The sequence below is a fragment of the Heterocephalus glaber genome, unplaced genomic scaffold (genome assembly GCF_053883595.1).
Source record: "Heterocephalus glaber isolate CG9 unplaced genomic scaffold, H.glaber_assembly_v1.0 deba00001600, whole genome shotgun sequence".
Lineage (NCBI taxonomy): Eukaryota > Metazoa > Chordata > Mammalia > Rodentia > Bathyergidae > Heterocephalus > Heterocephalus glaber.
This window is the reverse complement of record NW_028258372.1, coordinates 24,457,787-24,476,374: the sequence shown is the minus strand read 5'-3', so window position 1 is coordinate 24,476,374 and position 18,588 is coordinate 24,457,787. Positions and strand designations below refer to the sequence as shown.

Genomic DNA, 18,588 nt, shown 5'->3' with positions numbered 1-18,588 from the left:
GAATAAAATGTAAACATATAGATTTAATTTGCCATTAAGATGTGTAGCTCTAATGAATTTGTAACCGAACAAACTGACAAAGCTGCATTAGATAAGGAGCTTCCGTTATTGTAGTTAAAAAACTAAAAGTGTGTGAACAAAGGTAAAACAGTCTTGGATGGTTCCAACTTTATAACCCATGCTCTTTCAAGTGTTCGTCTAGTTCATTTCTATGGGTCACCATAGACTGCATTAAGGTCACAAGGTCAAGGGCATAGGAATAGAAATGATATTGCCAAGTTTTGAACAAATGAAAATTTTTGACACCTCTCATTCTGCCTTGGACACACCAGCCCTTCACAGAATGTGCCTGGTGCTCCGCTCCGTGTGTGAAGGCATTTGCATGCACTCTTCCCTCCACCAGGAATGCTTTTCCCTTGGATATCCACCGGCCTGGCTGCCTCAGCTCTTCACATCTTTACTATGATATCATCTGCACATTATGAACTTTTCTAGGACCTCATTTAAAATTTCACATCTCCAGCTCATTCTATCTCTTTTCCCTTCTTTAATTTTCTTAGCACTTACCACTCTTTAAGATGTCAGATGTGTATTTTTCCTGTTTATTGTTAAGTCAGCTTCACTAAACTGGAGGGCCCCCCCTAGGAAAACACTTTGGACCATTCTGTCCACTGTGTGCTTCAGATCCTACAATGTGCCTGAGGGCACTTGAGAGACACCATGTGCCTTTTGTGCACATCGGTGAAAAATAGAATGAACTTTCAAGCCTTCTTTTCTTCATCATTGTTGTTAGTCTTTCTTCATAAGCAGAAATGTGAAAGGCAAGAGAAAATAAAAGAATAGAGAATGTAAATAAAGGCATATAATTTAGGTCTAAAATATCCCCTACAGTCTCATGTGTTCAGAAGTAGGGTGTTTGGAAATGGGATCATGGGGGCACTACACTCATCAGTTGATGAGTTTATAGTTGACCATGTTCTTAGGAAATGGGACCTGGTTGAAGGTGGGGGACTGGCAGCACAACCTCAGTGGGTACCTTCTTGTCCCCAACTCCCCTTTTCTCTGTATTTCATGGCTGCCATGGGGAAGCAACTTTTCTCCACCATGCCCTTCAGCCACAATGTCCTTGCCTTGGAGCCAGTCAGCCATAGACTGAATCCCTCAAAGCTATGAGCCAAGTTAATGCTCTTCTCCTTTAAGTTATGTCAGGTACAATGTTTCAGCAACTAGAAAGCTGACCAACACAAAAAGTAATTCATAGGAAGAGGAAGGCAGAGAGCTAAGAAGGAAAAAGACCTTAGGTTTGGAGCATCAATTCTGAGCCTCAGCAGTTCAACTATGACTGAAGCCACAGTCCGCAATACAGACGAATCCTAAGACTAATCCTGCAGATGCCTAAAATGCAGCCCACTTCACTAAGCCTGGTACAGCCCTTGCCCTCTTCTAAATTGTTTTGCGTGAACTTCTCTAGCTTGGGAATGAATAGCCCAGGATGATATCAGCAAAGTGAAATGCTACATCAGAGGTGGTTATATATTTTTTGTACTTACTGAGTAAACATATACTACCTGCTGAACAAATTATATATACTTTCATTTTCAGGAAAAACAATCAGGACTTAAATTTAAAAGTTTCACATTTACATTTAGGATTGACACTTTTTGGGTTTGAACACAGTGAATCTGTAAATCTTTCATAGCAACAGTACAATATTTCACTAACAAGCGTAACAGAAAACTCAATTATCTCATGTTAATTTGCATATTGATACATTTATTTCATACACATGATATATAAATAAAAAATAGTGTTATTGCATGGCATGAATAAATCTAGTCAGTGAATAACATTCACACACAACAGGAAACCTTCCTTACTGAGACTGAACTATTAAATATTTCAAAAAGAAAAACCACATTTTTAAAAAGAACACACATAAGAAAGTTGGTAAGGAATATTTAAAAAAACAGTAACGATATCCTTGCATTTGCATGAAGAAATTCGTACTGATAGAGACTGTTGACAAGTGTATTTTTACATAATCAAATCATTCATCCACCTAAGAAATTTGTAACAGTATTATTCTCATGCACCTAACAACTCCAGCTCTGAGTTTTAGCCAGTCTTTTGTATACAGCACACCTATCTGAATTTTTAAATCCAGTAGTCATGGAATTCCAAATTGCCTCAGTATCAGAAATTACTGCTCTTTCTGGTACACAGACTATGCTGTGGGTTTACTTGGAAATTCCTTGTTGAAAAATCTTCTTGCTTCAACATTACTGAGGGAAACAGAGCAGCGAGATGGATTCTGTCTTCTGTATTCAATGCTTTCAACTATGGCATCTTTGATCACCTGAAGATGAAGACAGAAGATATATAATTAGTGGTGCTATGAATTCCTCTGAACATGTGTCGACACAAAACGAAAATCTAATTGCCTTTTTAGTTAGAATAATCTTTATGAAATATATTGAAAGAAATCTGAATCACGCATATATATTTTAATTTAACATTCCTCCTACTCTCTTGTTACACCCACATCCAGCTGTTCATCCTGTTGGAGCGTTCTGGAGTGTGTGCTGATGAAGTTGAGAATAAAATGTTTATAATATGGTATATTGATATGTCTTTGGTTCTTCACAAGAAGGGTGATATCAGAGAAACAAGTCAACACACTGAATCTATAATGTGAGTTTTTTTGTAGCGATTGGGCAAGTGGAAATGAGAGACCACAAGGAAGTAAGACTCCTCCTAATAGCAGAGAATGCAGTCTTGAAGAATGACCCCGCTTCTTGGCTAAACAAATACACCAATGGAACATGACTATCCTCTATCTAGGAAACACCATACATTGTGATTTCACTGATGAAAGTAGACTGCTATGTTTTACTCAAAATAGTCTTTATCTATGCCCAAACTGATGGTAACCAGAAGAAAATATAGGCATCTACAACTTCTAAGAATTTTTACTGCGGTTGTCACATACTGTTACTGGTCACATACTGTTACTGTCGCATATTGTTACTGCTAGGAATTTCAACATAGAAGAGTAAATATGGAATTTTGCCTGAGTAGTTACTGCAGAGTGATAGGGATGGGCTTGGAAAGTGGCCTGGATAGTGACAGTGGCTCTACTTCTTTAGGCCTCTGTCAACTCCAGGAAGCCTCCATTCCCCAGGACAAGACCATAGGATTTCATCTTATTGATCAATAAAATAAGACATTTGGCACATCAGAGACCAAGCCAAGATACAAAGTCAGGTCACAGGGTTATCCCAAAGTTCCCATTATTCTCTGCCCCAGGGACTGTAAGCCAACATTAAGGCACTGTGCATATGCTTTCCAGCCCTAGGATATGGGCAGGAATATTGGCAAGCCTGAGCTGCTCCGGAGCCCATGGCCTCCTCCCAGAGCTGATGTGGCTTGGCCTTGCAGGCAGATGCACAGCAGGGTTTTCCATCCGCACCGCCTCATTAGCTAAGTGTGGCCCAGTGCTTAGAGGAGAGGGATGGAAGCCCTCAGCGGTGCTGACTTGTGATCCGCAGTCTGTCGCCCAGCAGGCAAGTCCGTCTATGTTCTAAACAACAAACAGTCCTATTCTGGAAAGAGGGATTTGTCATAAAAATGATTTCTTTTTTTCTGCTTTTTAAAATAAAGGATATAATTACCTTCTGGAGGAAAATGGGCTTACATCTTACTGAGTCTCGTAAGTAAAGCAGATACTTACTGAACTCATTTTCACATGAGTAAGGGAGATATAAGTAATCCTGCAGTGGCAGAAGGTGCCTCAGCCCTAGGAAGGAGACCCAGGCAAGGCCCTTCTTGGCCATTTGGAACCCAAGCCTGCTTCCTCTTCTTTAAAATGGGAATAATCATAATTTTGGATTAGCAGGACTGGAAATCACTTATGTAAAGCATTTTGCATAATCCTCGGCTCATAGAAAACAGTCCATAGCTAGCATTTATTAATGTTGTTTAAAACTGTATGTGATGAAAATCGGGAGCTCTAAATTGAAGTTAGGCTATACATTTTACAAGAAATAAACACACCGTGTATAGGCACAAGTGGACTTATTAGATGTATAAGCCAGCAAGTTAATTCTGCTATTCAAAGTGTCTTACTATATCTCCTTTTAACAATCTCACTGCCTTTCTAGAGATCCAAGTCAGCAAATTTATCAGCTGGTTTCTGTTTCTTCTCCACAGCCAGAGAAACATCAACCCTCAATTGCAGAGGAGTACCAAATAAAAAACAATCAAGTCTATTTTTCAAACACCTAGAAAGTTTTAAAGTAGAAAAGACCACAGAGGAAATTCTACTGACAATGATTTTTTTTTTTTCTTTTTTTTTTTTTTGGTACCAGGCATTGAACTCGGGTCCTTGCGATTGTGAGGCAGGCAGCACAACCACTGAGCTAAATCCCCGGCTCTATACTGACAATGATTGCAATCAGTTCCTTTAGAATGAGTTCAACAGCACTCAAAAAACCCAGAAGTATCAATATCACACACTAATGAACTGGACCCCAGTTGGTATTCCTGGTAAACAGCCCATTCTTATAAAGGAAACAAACACAGGCAGCTATTACTGAAAAATCCAAGTCGTGTGCAATTAGAATGTGCCAATTGAGCCACTAGGTGGCACACTGACGCTATGAAACTATTAAACAGGTTTTTCAAATTTTAGATTGAGGACATAGCCAACTTCTGAGTTATAATTCTACGACACTTTCAGAAATTACACTAGGTAAATTGATAAATTTAAACATTTTGGCATGGTGTCTGGTATAAGTAGATAGATCAAATAAGCAATATGTCAAAAATTTGAGTCTATATTTTAAAAAATGTAATAAGGAATAATCTTACAGCATTTATATCTAATTTCCTCTCTTATTCTTCCCTGAGATTCCAAATCCTTCCTGACAGAGTTATCCCAGGACAAGTTCTAATCTCTCAACCTTGCCATCCCTCCCTTCCCTGAAGTCTGACTTGTACCACCTTTTACTGGTGCTACTCAATTGCTTTCTGAGTATTCAACCCAGTGCCCTAAGACTTTGGCAATAAGGGTAGAGAATAAGAAAAAAAAATGTGAAATGTGATTTTCTCTCCAAAAAGAACAAATTTAGAGACATGAAATTGTATGTAGTACATACGTAAATACAGAGTTCTCACTCCCATGCGAATTTTTTAAAATGAGTGCAAAAAAGGAAGTTACATTGTATTTTGAAAGAGAGGTAAAAATAATTAACATAGAAGATTGAGATTACAAGTAAATATTTGGTCTAAACTACTGTGAATTTGCTGGTTAATGCCCGCTTTCCCAATAAGAACTGAAATGTCACCAAAGTAGGAATCGTAGATTTATCATTTCTTACATAATAAATATTTGGAAATTTAATAACTATACAGAAGGTGCTCACTGAAGCTGAATCACACAGGATAAATTTCAATCCATGAAGGAAATGAGGCTGGAGTTGAAGGGTGGGCCAGTTTTTATCAGAGGAGAGGGAAGACCGGGCTTCTCTGTGAGTAAATGCAAACCGAGGCTGAAGATGGAGCGTCAAGTAGGCAGAAGTCACACTTGGGCATCAGTTAGCCTGACTGGAAAGGAGGTTATGTCTAAGGAACACTAAGAAGTCAGGCACATCCTGGCACATGCCTGTAATCCCAGCACTCAGGAAGCTGAAGCAGGAGGATCACCATGAGTTTGAGGCCAGTGCAAGCTATACAGTGAGTTCAAGTCAGCCTGAACTACATAGATCCTCTCTCAAATAACAACAGCAGCAACAAAAAGGAAAGAATGCTACTCAAGAAACAGATGGTCTGGAAGCAAGTTAGAGTGGGAAAAAACATGTGAACTCAGCTTTCACATAATTGTGACTTCCAGCAATCTGCCTAAAAAATTCATGGCTCAAATTCCACACCTACAAATTTAAACATAAACACCCATGCATGCATGCACACACTTCAGAGGATTCTTATCCTATAGAAAAGAGTAAGGAAAATGAACAGAGGTCTCAGGAAGCAGCTGAACAGGACAGGGCTGTCTGGGTTTCTCCACTTGGTCAATCATTATTAGGTCATATTCTACATACTTTCCATGATTCATCGCACTTACGTTTCAGAATTCAAAAACTAAAATTGAAAAATGCTGGGAACATATTCACTGTGAAAGCCCCGAGTTCAATCTCCAGTATTCCCCTAACCCACCCTTTCCACCAGAAAAGAACAAAAGTAGGAAGCTCACCCTGGGTGTTTAAATTTTCGGTGTCATGTAAAACTACAGTCACATACATTTATTATGCTTTTCTCTTGTTCAGGATTTTTGTTTTAGAGGTGGTGGCCATGATTCTTCCCAATGGGCAAGAAGGAGTCACTGCCGTCCCTCTCCCACAGGATTTCAATCTAGGTCATGACACACTGCAATAAGCTTCCAAGTTATTTTTAAAAAGACAAGAACCTAACTTGTACCTAGATGTTCTTACCAAGAAGATGAAATATCACTGAATTAAGAATTAAGACTTAGGAAGACCCTGTTTCTAAAAAGAAAAAAATTTTAAAGCACTAGGGATGTAGCTCAGTGCAAAAGCCCTGGGTTAAATGCCCAATAAATAAATTTTAAAAAAAGAATTAAGAATCATATGTTTTCTTTCATTTTATTAACGTATACTATTTAACATTTTATAGAATTAATTGAGATAAAATTTAAGTTCATTATGCAAAATTGGCATACACCAAATAAACTGACACATAATGTGTTCTTAGAATATACCCATTGAGTTAGTCAGTTGAATGACTGAGCCTGGAGAGCAACATATTTTCTTGCAATAAATGAATCAACGGGTCCTACACATGAGATCTCAAGAGCTGGATTCTGTTTAGATCCAAGTGGTAGTTTAGGAGTTGAGTGTGCAGCCAGGCTACACGGCCCCGCACACTGTAGGGATTCCCCAGTCAGGACTCTGCCTCCAATCAATAGCACCTTGTACAGTGACACTTCCTGGAAACTTAATTGTATATTTGTTTTAGGTACCAGACACTGTGATCAGTATCTCTGGAAGATACAAAGTAAATAAGTTGCTGCTATTAAAGTGTTGATAATTGGTAATTAAAAGCAAACGAGAATATGAACACTAATCATCATCATCATCATTAATATATTAGCTGCTTCAATTTCCTGAGTGTCTATTACATGCTTAGCCCTTATGTTATTTTACATAAACTCTGTCCTGATTCTATAAGACAGGTATTACTTTTTCTCCTTACAAATGAGGAAAATAAAACTTGGAGAGGTTAACCAACGTGCCCCAAATCACCCAGCACCAGAAGAACAGGAATCTGAATCTGAACACCCAATTTGATCCGACTCCTAAACCTATGCATCTCCCACTATTATGGTTTTGATCTAGAAAGTTGCCCCAAGAGTCTCATGTTCAGGGGTGGGGTTCCAGAAGATAACTGGATCACAGGGGTGCACAGGGAATGAATACATGATGAGTTCAGAGCTGAATGTGCTGGTAGGAGGTCTGGTGGGAAGAAGTGGGTCACTGTGGGTGTGACCTAAAGTGTTAATCTCTCTCCCCAGTTCCTCCCTTCTGTCTCAGCTTCCTGGCTGCTCTGAGTTGAGGTTGGGCACCTTTTCCTTCACCTTGACCCTCTGCCATACTATGCCTTGTAGCCACCAGCTGTGGACTAAAACCGTGAGCCAAAATAAACCTCTCCTCTATTACGTTGTGGGTGTCAGGTATTTTGTCCCAGGGACAGCAAAGTGACTAATACACCCCCATACCACATGTCTACAAGTATAAGTCACTATATGTTAAATTTCTTAGAAGGAAACCAAAAGAAAGAAAGAAAGAAAGAAAGAAAGAAAGAAAGAAAGAAAGAAAGAAAGAAAGAAAGAAAGAAAGAAAGAGAGAGAGAGGGAGGGAGGGAGGGAGGGAGGGAGGAAGGAAGGAAGAGAGAAAGAAAGAGAAAAAGAAGAAGGAAGGAAGGAAGGAAGGAAGGAAAAGAAAGACTGCCACTGTGAAAACACGAAGGCAATGTTCAGTGAGAGGGAATCTGGAAGGATTGAGAAATTGCAGAAAGCTGATGCTAATGAGAAAGCCTGGATGCTGTCAAGATGTGAGCAAAAACAGAGCTGAAGTTCTCTAAAGATATTTAGCATCCACAATCCAGGCAAGCTAGGATGTCCTAGGAAAATGAAGCATGCAAGTGTTAGAGACAAGGTGGCCTTTTCAGAGTAATCTCAGGTCAGAATATAAACTGAAGAGGAAACATTGCCTTATGCCACGAAGTTGAAAACTGCCTTATTAGGGACTGACACACAGGTGACTTCACATTCGAACAATTTATATTCAGTGTCTGCTACTGCAAACAACTGGGACAGTTCATGTGCTGAAATGTAAATCAGTTCCCTGCTCTATTCAGGTGGCATGGGAATGAAAGATGTGGCTGAGGATCACCTAATGGACTGTCTAACATCTCAACCTCACACAATTTTGTTGTTCTTAATGTATCATTCACTTAAAAGAGGCTCTGATAATGATAGAAATGTATTTTCTTGGTTAAGGGGGGGCATCAGCAAAGGAGTGAGGAAGGTATCAGTTAAAATTGTAACATTTACCTGGATAAGATGAGATAGAGAGATAGAGAGAGAGGAGACTGACTTAAACATGAGTTTCAGTGGTCATGCAATACAGAAGAATGCTTAATTTCGTTCATTTGAAAAAACATTTACAACTGTCTAAGCTGCTATTGCCTGTACAAACTGGTTTCCATTGTAAATTATAAACATTTGCAAAAGTCTCGGGGAGCGTATTTACTATGGACCTTCAGAGATACAGAATATGGATACACATAGATAAGGTTCTCATTTATTGAACAGCTTGTATTTGTAGGACTTTGTTTGTAAATTACCTAATTAAATATTCACGACTGCCAATATGATAGGTCCTACTATTAAACATATTTTAAGACAAGAAACAAAAGCTCAAAAAGTTTGAGTAGCTTATTTAGTGTCACGCAAGTAGCCCACGTGAGATTTTAAAATAATACAACCATGATCTTGCTTCTATATGCTGTCCTGCAGATGTTAGCAGAAGCAATTTTAAAATGTTTAGTTAATGGTTTGTAAAGAATCAACATTCAATGAGCTGTAATAGTGTTATTTTGGAATTCAGTATATTTTTGTTCAGGCTTTAACTTTTTCACCTGTGTCAAACAAACTATCTTAAAGAATGCTTCTAAAATATATAACTATAACATTCCTAGTAGCAAATAGTTTAGCAGGTTTTATATAAGCCAAATGGAAAATAACAAGAGAAATGTAATTGTTTCATATGTGTTTATGTGTATGTATTTCCATGACCAATAGGTATTTATACATTCTTACTATCTAGCTTTTTTCACTTGAAGATGATTTATCAAGTTTAATACATTTAATCCCAGGGATTTTTTTTTAGATTATTAGCTTCCTACTGAAAAAATGAGATTACTGTGATATCACTGTGAGCTCTCTTCTTTTTTAGTAGTATGGTGCTTTATAAAATACAACTCTATTTTGAAAATTTTGACTTCCTCTCTATTTCATATATTAAAATGCTCATTTCTCTCTTAATATCTTAAAAATTTTAACCATTACAAAGAAATAATGTATGGGGCCTTAAGATATTCACTGCTTATAATATTTTTTTAAAAGAGCAATAAATATATTCAGAAAATGAGCATGTTTTGTTTTGACCATGATATATTTGCAAATGTAAACTGAAAATAATTTTAGGAACTGAAGCTTACTGAGGAAAATTTCATATATTTAAAAACCTAAAGGCACAGATTAATAAGTATTACCATCATAATTACACCCAACTAATCTTTAATAGTACCAGAACAAGCTAAACAAGTAAGCAAACTCAATGTCCCCGAGTTCTGTTAGCTCACAAAACCTAGTTAAATACTATATAATACAACAGATCCCCACGTTATGAATTCTTGTGCCATTCATACGGTCTTTAAAAAGACCAACAAATCAAACATGATACCTTTTTCCACTTAATTTCTTTCTTCTTTTTTGTTTGTAATGTGAAAAATCCACTAAGGTCAATAAACTTGAGCTTTCATAACTGATCATAATGTGTCACTGCCTTAGGAACACAAACCAATGATTTCCATTACAAAACTGTGTTCCTAAATAGTGAGTTTGGCACTAAAGAATTTCACACAAGCACAGAATCTTAGTAGTAGATATACCAGGGACAGGAATGATTAATATTGAAGAGAATGACTTGTTCTGAAATTTCTAAATCAAAGGACACTTGATATCTCAAAGGCTAAAAATGGGGGAAGTTGTTATACTTGGCAATATTACCAAGATCCACAAAAATAGAACACTTAAAGGCATAAATGTATTCATTAAAATTCACATCCTGATATTTTTGCAGGTTAACTATAATTCTGGTTACACGGACTTTTCTACTTTTGTATTTCCTTTTCATCATTTTTCTTCCTTAGTCTTAATACTTATTTAATCATATGATGAATATACTAGATTCTTGGTGGAAGAAATATAGAATTATCCACCATTCAATGAGAAAAAGTATAAAATGTGGGTTCTTCCAATTTGGAGGCATTAGTTTCATTATTTGTAATTTTTTAGGGCTATTCTTGAGGTGAATAAAATAATTCATACTTTCAGTATTGTCAATCATGAGCCTTACTTTTATTTTTGATTACATGAAAGGGATATTACTGCATTTTTGTTATATGAAAGTAACGTGATATTACTGATAGTCGCAGGAGATACTTACATCAATGTTGTTCAGGGTATTGAAGTGCATTAGATCATGTAGCCTTTTGAATGCTTGATTTGGATATTGAAAGTTGAAGGTTGAAAATGGTGATTCGGGATCATCAAAAATGTCAAAGTCAGCTATTTCTTTCTCCTCCTTCGTTTCTCTTGGGACACCTAAATACCAAAAGAGTCACCAATGGTATTATTTTGAAAAGTACAACATATCTCTAAAACCCAGGGAATGAAACATACTAGTCATCATGAAGACAGATTTGGGAGCTCCCAGAAGGCCCCCCTGGGAATCTGTAATGTTTCCAGACTCTATTATTTCTGCGTGTTCTGACTGGCTGCCTTCTCGTTGCCAGTGTCTGCATCTCTGGCCTGATGGCCTTCTTCCTCTCCTTGCAAGTATAGAGCTGCTGTGCCCACCACCCTCAGAGTGGAAACTCTCATAAGTAACACTCCCCCAGGCAGAGCTCCACCAAAGTCTCTGGCAAGCTGGTACATAAACACCCCAGCTGCTTTGCCTTCTGTGTAGGGTGGGAAGGCTAATTCTGAAGCATAGGTTCTCTTCACTTCCTAGACTTTCCCAGGAGGGTCAGGCTCCAACTGTGGTAGCTTTGTTGTCCATCTGCTTCCCCTGTATCACTTCCCCACTTCGTAACTAACAAGCTGTTTGGACTTGAATCCTTTTCACAGAATCTTTCTCTGGGGGAATCCCTAAACAATATATTATCTAATTGACTTCAAAGGCACAGAAATCTCCATACATGCCAACTATTCATTGAGTTCTCCTTGAGAACTGTCCATGACAGAGAATTCTCCAGTTTCAAGTGTGTCACTGTTTGAAATCTAAAAATACAGTCAGTTCTTCTGAGCTGAGGTTCCATCACAATTGCCCCCACCCCTGCTAGGAAAGACAATCTTCCTCTCCATATTGCTCTCATCAATCTTCTCCATTGTGTGTGTGTGTGTGTGTGTGTGTGTGTGTGTCTTCATTTTCAAAAAATAGTAACTACCTTTCCTGGTACTAAAATAATACAGTTTTTAGAACCTTAAGCATTTTGCCTGTCAATCTGTAGATCTCCTTTTGCTAATCATTACCTCCCAATACATGGAAAAGTCCAGACCTTCTAGCTGTGATAAAACTGAGCAACCATGCCTTGAACTTGATTCTCATTTTCTGCAGAATACAACACAGCAACCTGGAATTCTTAGCCATGCCATCCTGCTAGGTTACATTATTTTGTGATCAGTTAAAAATTCCCAGAGCTTTTTTGCATAATTTGTTCTAAAATAAACTTTCTAAGAAGGATGATATTTAAAATATGTAACATTCCCTATGACAAGGTTAGCAATCAATCAGGAAAACATATCCCAAGGTCTTGGAGTAAAGACATAAAGAGTTCTCCTGAGATACCCAATTTAGTCTTCAGTTCCTGCATTTGGAGGATCTCAGGGGTTTGGGGGGTAACTAAAAGAAGTGCCTGGAGGGGTGGGTCTCAGACAGTAGCTATTTATCAACATGGGGATGCACTCAATGTTGTAAAACCTGGTAGAACAGTGCCACTGTGAAACAGCTTAATATCAGCCTTGCTCCCCTGACAGATTTCTATTTTATGGAATAAAATTTGTTCCAAGCATACCTGGAGCCTTGTACTTTCTAAAGTTGATGTTGGCCAGAACAAAGTGAATAATGGTTGGGCAATCTTTCTCCACATCAGAATTCTTGGGTTTAAAGACATAGCACTCCTTCAATCCTTCCCGATCAAACACATAAGGATCAATCTTTGGAAATGGGAGCTTGTTCATTTTAGCCCACTTTTCTGCAAGTAGAAGTTCCTGTGGAAAAGAAAGGAAGATGCACTTGGGAATTCTTCTTATTCAGTTGGCCTGACAATTATTCAGTATTCCTTAGATATCTATTACCTGCCAGCAGTGTGTTCTTTGCTAGGATAAATAACAAACATGTTCTCAAGAAGCTCATCAGTCTCAAAGATCTATAAAATTATTCTACAAGCAAACTCAGTAATGTCATGTTAATTCTCATCCAAGGCTAGCTGCATTTTAAAAATTACTGATCTGAATTGAATGAAATTATGATAGAGATACTGCTAGTGGGAAAATGCATATATATATACATATATATATATATATCACATATGTATGGATTCAGAGTATTTATAGCCTTTTAAAGTACTTTTAACCATTTTTAACCATTCAGAATTGTTTTGGTTATCATATTGATCCATTCAACAATATCATTACTAACTGGTCAAAGTTCCATGCTAGAAGGATATAAGGACATAACAGTGAGTTATTTATAGTTCTCATCACTGTGGAACAATAGCTTGGTGGGTGAAAGAAAGTAATCAAATAACCCTTTATGTTTAAAACTCTGATAAATGCCATGAAAAAACTCTAAAGTGGCCATGAGATTTTATATCATACTTGGACTATTTCCTCTGCATATTTATTCACTCAGTAATTATTAGGAGTGTCTGCTATGTTTGAAGCATAAGAGAGAGGCTGTACTTGAAGCTTTGCAGCATATGAGTGAACTGGAGAGTAAACGACATGCTAGTACAGCAGGATAGAGGCCGGGAAGGTGATGGACAGCCATGTGGCTGGACTGCGCACCACAGGTCTAGCTAAGCAATACACCTTAACTCAGGGCTGGGGGGCTTGGAGCAAACTGCTTAGCCATCACAGCCCAGCAAAAAAGCAAATGGTTGGGGAGGGGAGGTTACAATACAGAGTGACATGCCCTTCATGATACTACAGGGATCCTGAGCGACAAGGACTAAGTTGTTCCTGTCTCTGAAACAACAGAACCCTAACCTCATCTCCTCATGTTTCATTTGTTTCTTACTTCTCAGTAACACATTTTCTATCCTCTGTAAAGTAGAACTAATACTATTACTATCTTTATAGGATTGCTGTGAGGATCACAGGAGATAACATCTAAAAACCTCAGTAACTCGGATTCAGAGTAAATAAGTACTTTAGTATAGCACTTTAAATTCAAAGAAAATATGCTTCCTGTGAAACTCTCACTATTCTTAATATTTTGAGATGGTAGTGAATTTTAAGTTGATCAACTCTCTCAATACCATTTACAAAGAAATGAAAATCTAGAGGAACAAGGATTTAATGGATATAAAAGCATTTACTTCACAAACTGTTAGACTAAATAGTTACATTTTGCTGTGAATCCCATCTATGTATAAGTAATTTCTTGTTTGAAATTTGAGAAAATTTGTATCATTAACCCTTCCTTTATTTCCCTCTGTTTGGTTGGATTAATTAGCTTATTTCATGTCTAGCAGTGTTCACCATTATTCATTCATGATTATTCAACATCAAAATAAAACCAAAAGTTCACAGTGTAAAGCAGTTGCGTGAGGGCAAAGGAAAGAAAGGGCTTTCTAGTGTTTACAAATATGACTCAGGGCCATGACCAATGATGTGTGGCTGTGTGGAGAAAGAGGAAAAGGGAACTACGTGAGGTAAAAGCCAGGCTAAATTTAGTCAGATGAATTTACAATGGAATCAGGAAGAGGTAGAAACTTTCCCTTTCCTTCGTGATTCTAATGTGGAAAAGATTAAAAACATATGACTATAAAGATGGTGATTACGAGATGAAAAAATTATCTCCTTTTTGATGTCTCATTTCTTTCCATAAAGACTGAGAAACCATGACACAGCCTAATTTCCCTCCTGAACTTCAGAGGCACTGTACCATTCTTACCCTCCTCAGGACTCTGAGCTTCATTTTGCTCATTGGACTCACTTAACATTTCCCTATGCAGGAAGGTGAGTCAATAACATTTGCATTTGAGAAGTATTACTCCTAACAGTGTGGAATATAATGTAAAATCAGAAACTGGGGTCAAGAGATCTAAGACACCTAAAAGGTTTGCAAGAGAATGTAGCAAAGTCTGGAATGCTCTAATACATAAAATCCCCCTACCTTGAATGGAGGGCTGGTGTCACTTGGCCTTGCAGAAAAGTCAAAGGAGATGATGAGATCGACCCCTCTCTGAGGTCTGAGGATCAAGGGGTACGGCAGGTTAAATGTGAGCCCACTGTCCACCACATGAATCTTTTTACTTTTGACATCCAATGGCTCATATATTTGCTCAAATTCATCAGGATCTTAAGGAAAAGATAAGAATGAATTATTATTTAAGATATGAAAAATGTTTGTAGTAATTTTAAGAGACAGAATTCCATATACACAGGCCCTCAGGCTTTGGAGATAAACAGGGTTGGGCATGAATCTATGCTTGAAAATTATGTTAAGTACTGTCTTAAGACTTAGTTTCTTCACCTATATCATCAGAATAAAGGTAATTATCAAATTAGATTGCTGTGATAATTAAGTAGGACAACACGTAAAAAGAAACTAGCTCTGGCTCTAGAATTGACTCTAAGCTACAGCTTCCTTAAGAGTATTATCTCCCATTCTATGAGTCTTTACTGGCTTAAAAACTTTCCTCATCTGTACTTTTGTTTAATTTTTAGACAGGTGAGAGAGAGAGAGAGAGAGAGAACATCTATAATGGAGAGTTCAACAAATGAAAGTCAGTCCTAAATTGACATAACTGATGAGTGGCAGAATCTGAAGAGAGAAGTCCTTTCTGTTGGAGGTCAGGGGAGACCTATCTGAGAAAGAAGCGTGAGTGGAAACAAGAATAATGATACAGACTGGTGAACTAGAGATGCGCAGGACAAGGTGGATGGGAGCTTTCCAAGGCGGGGCAAAGTAGAACAAAAGACCCTAATTTTAGCAGAATAGGCTCGGTATGCTTGAGGCACAGCGAGGAGCAGCTTGGCTGCAGTAGAAGAAGAAAATGGAATGAGATAACAAGATGTCTGAAAAGCAGTGGAACCCTGGAGATTGTTAATTTTATGCAAAAGTAATATTGATAACATGCTACTCTTCGCATTCCTGTGTGCTGCTCCTAATTCACGGGGAAAAATATGACCAGAATTGAACTAAAGGAAATGCCAGGGATCTGTTTTGCTGTCTCCCTGTCTACACCTGCATTCCCACTTCCCAGTTAGGAAGAAGGCTGGCCAAGCTTCAGAGTCTATTCCAATAGAACAGAGGTGAAGGTGCTCACAGCAGACATGTGTGACAGTCTCGAAGTAAATGCTTAAATCTCATTTGGTAAGCATTTTCATAAGGGATACAATGAGAAAAAAAACTAGAGATTCAGAGCAAACTTTGTTTATAGAATCATGTATAAAGAACAGTCAATACCTGTTTTATGAATTATGAGCATTCTACTCAAAATCATAAAATATTCAGAAAAATAATCAACATGCAGTAGGAACTCCATGAAGTTTCTTCTCTTTCTAAGCAAGAATGATAGTGATTCTCTGATAGCCAATTTTATTCATTACATTTCAAATATAAGAAATCACAAAAGAAAGCCAATTTTCAAACTGTTACCGTACAATTTAAATACAACATTTATCATCAAGAAAAGCTGAAATTTAAACACTAACAAAGCAATTAGCCATAAAATTTGTTCAGTGTAAATTGCAATAGGCTGTTTAAGTTAGATGTTGGTACATTTACTTTAAAAAGCATTATCTCGCTAAGTGTCTATAATTAAAAAAGATTTGTGTTTCCCATATCTATCAAAATTTCTGATCTCTAAAATATTGAGTAACAAATAAATGTTACATTTACTAGTGATTTCATGAATAAGAAGGAAAAGATTTTATTACCGAGCAACTCACATGGCCCATAATTGTTGGGTAAGTCTTGAATAAATGGTCTAAAATGGAAAAAAAGTCCTGAAAAAAATCCCACAGTTTTTGAAGGCCATAAGGCCATATGCCTGAAAATAAAGGCAGGCCAAATGACTAAAATAGTAAGACTTTACTATGTCTCTTCCATCACTAAGGACAAAGAAAAGAAATTATTCTTTAAATAATTATCTACAGGTTGAGTCTGTTCTTATAAAGCACCTCTAGACTGCCACAACAGTGTACTTTGCCACCAGCCAAGATGCTAACCTTCTATCACAGAATCTAGACTCTAAAGATGGCAAAAATGAAAAACGTAAAGATTATCAAACTCTAATATTTATTCCTCTGAGATTTTTAGTTTTACAATTATGTGTTCGAAATTTCAAAGGTAAAAAGTCTAATCTTTGGCTGATAGTAGTTTTTAGAGACTTTACAACAAAGCTAAAATTTCATTACTTGATTACTCTCATTTCTAAAAGCAACTCCATTTATTGCTAGTGTCTATTGCACATTGGAAATTTCATATATGAGGTTTACTGTCCTTAGAACACTTACAAAAGAGATAGTCATATTAAAGATAAGAAAACTGAGGTCCAAAGAGATAAAATAGCATAGTTCTACACAGACAGTGAGGGCTAAGGTTCCAAGCCTAGTGTGTGAATTCTAAGCCCCACACAGACTGTCACACTATTATAGTAGGGGCCCCTTACCCAGGGGATCCAGGCATAAGTCCCAAGACCCCCAGTGAAGTCTGACACCACAGATAGTACTGAACCCTTTATCCTTTGTCCTATATACATGTATCTATGCCAAAGCATAATTTATAAATTAGGCACAGTAATAAAGTGACAATAACTAATATTAAAATTAAATAATTATAACTATGCTGTAAGAAAGTTATTTAAAGCTTATGAATTGTTTATTTTTGGAATTTTCCATTTAAATTTTGGACCACTGCTGACCTGAAGAAATTGAAACCACTGAAAATGAGGAACGATTGAACTTTAGAAAGCACTGTGGCCAAATGACTGAAAGTAAAATTTAAATCTCCAAAAACAGTAACTATGATGTATACAGGCTAGCTGTACATATTTCTATCAATTAGCAAAACCACATAGCATTTTACTACAACTAACCAAATAACTTATGAGTGTTTTTAGGTACAGTAATTTTTCCTAATATAATTAAAACATAACAATTCATAAATGTTTTTATTTGCCTTTGCAAACTAAGTGTTTTTATTTTTTTTGATGTTGTTGGTTTTTTGAGACAGGGTCTTGCTATTAGTTCAAGTTGGCCTTGAACTCACTATGTAGCCCAGGATGATCTTGAACTCATGGTGATCCTCCTGTCTCAGCTTCCCCAGTGCTGGGACTACAGGCATGTGCCACCACACCCAGGTAAGTGTTTTTATTTTAATTTCAGCTAAAAGTTTAACCAAAGCAAATCATTTTTCCAATACTCTTTTTGAGTTGTTCCTTCTCATCAGGCAATCATAAATCCAAGATTGCAAGGGAAAACAAAAACAAAACAAACAAAAAAACATGCTGTAGACTAATTCCCAACTCCGGCACATGGCAGAACACTATTCTCCCAATCTTACAGCTAGACTGACATTAAATAGTGTTTCTAAATTGTACTGCAAAAAACATCACTTTGCAAAGTAGTAACAGATGTTTCATACATAAAATAAGAGTTCCATGCCTAAATTGGTTTGAGGAAGACAAAATTCAGCAAATTAAAGTAATAGCCAATTCTATTGTGTGCTCCATATTCTCCTTACTATTCCTGGAACTAATAGCACTTTGTGTGAATATGCCACTGAATATTCACACTTACTCTATGAGTGCATACCATCATCATTGCTATTTTACAAGTAAATTGAGGCTTATGCTAAGTATGTGCTCAAGTTATCCACCTAATAAAAGGCCCACCTGGAATTCAAATATAAGCCAGTCTGTTTTTACAGGGCTACATTTGAGGCATTTTTAAGTAGTCTGTATATCAATTCAATATCCTATTGCTTTGAG

General features: G+C 37.2%; 1 protein-coding gene across 4 annotated transcripts in view; it reads right to left on the bottom strand.

Moving 5' to 3' along the window:
* Positions 1–1,752: 1,752 nt before the first annotated feature.
* Positions 1,753–18,588, bottom strand: part of Pla2g4a (phospholipase A2 group IVA) — a 147,342-nt gene continuing 130,506 nt past the window's right edge. For all 4 annotated transcript variants that reach the window (XM_004862779.3, XM_013078904.3, XM_021242894.2 and 1 more), the window contains 4 exons: positions 14,766–14,950; positions 12,439–12,634; positions 10,809–10,966; positions 1,753–2,356 (listed from right to left, as the gene is read on the bottom strand). In XM_004862779.3, the coding sequence (XP_004862836.1) occupies positions 2,225–2,356; positions 10,809–10,966; positions 12,439–12,634; positions 14,766–14,950 (671 nt within the window). In that variant the 3' untranslated portion in view covers positions 1,753–2,224. The remainder of the gene's footprint in view (positions 2,357–10,808; positions 10,967–12,438; positions 12,635–14,765; positions 14,951–18,588) is intronic.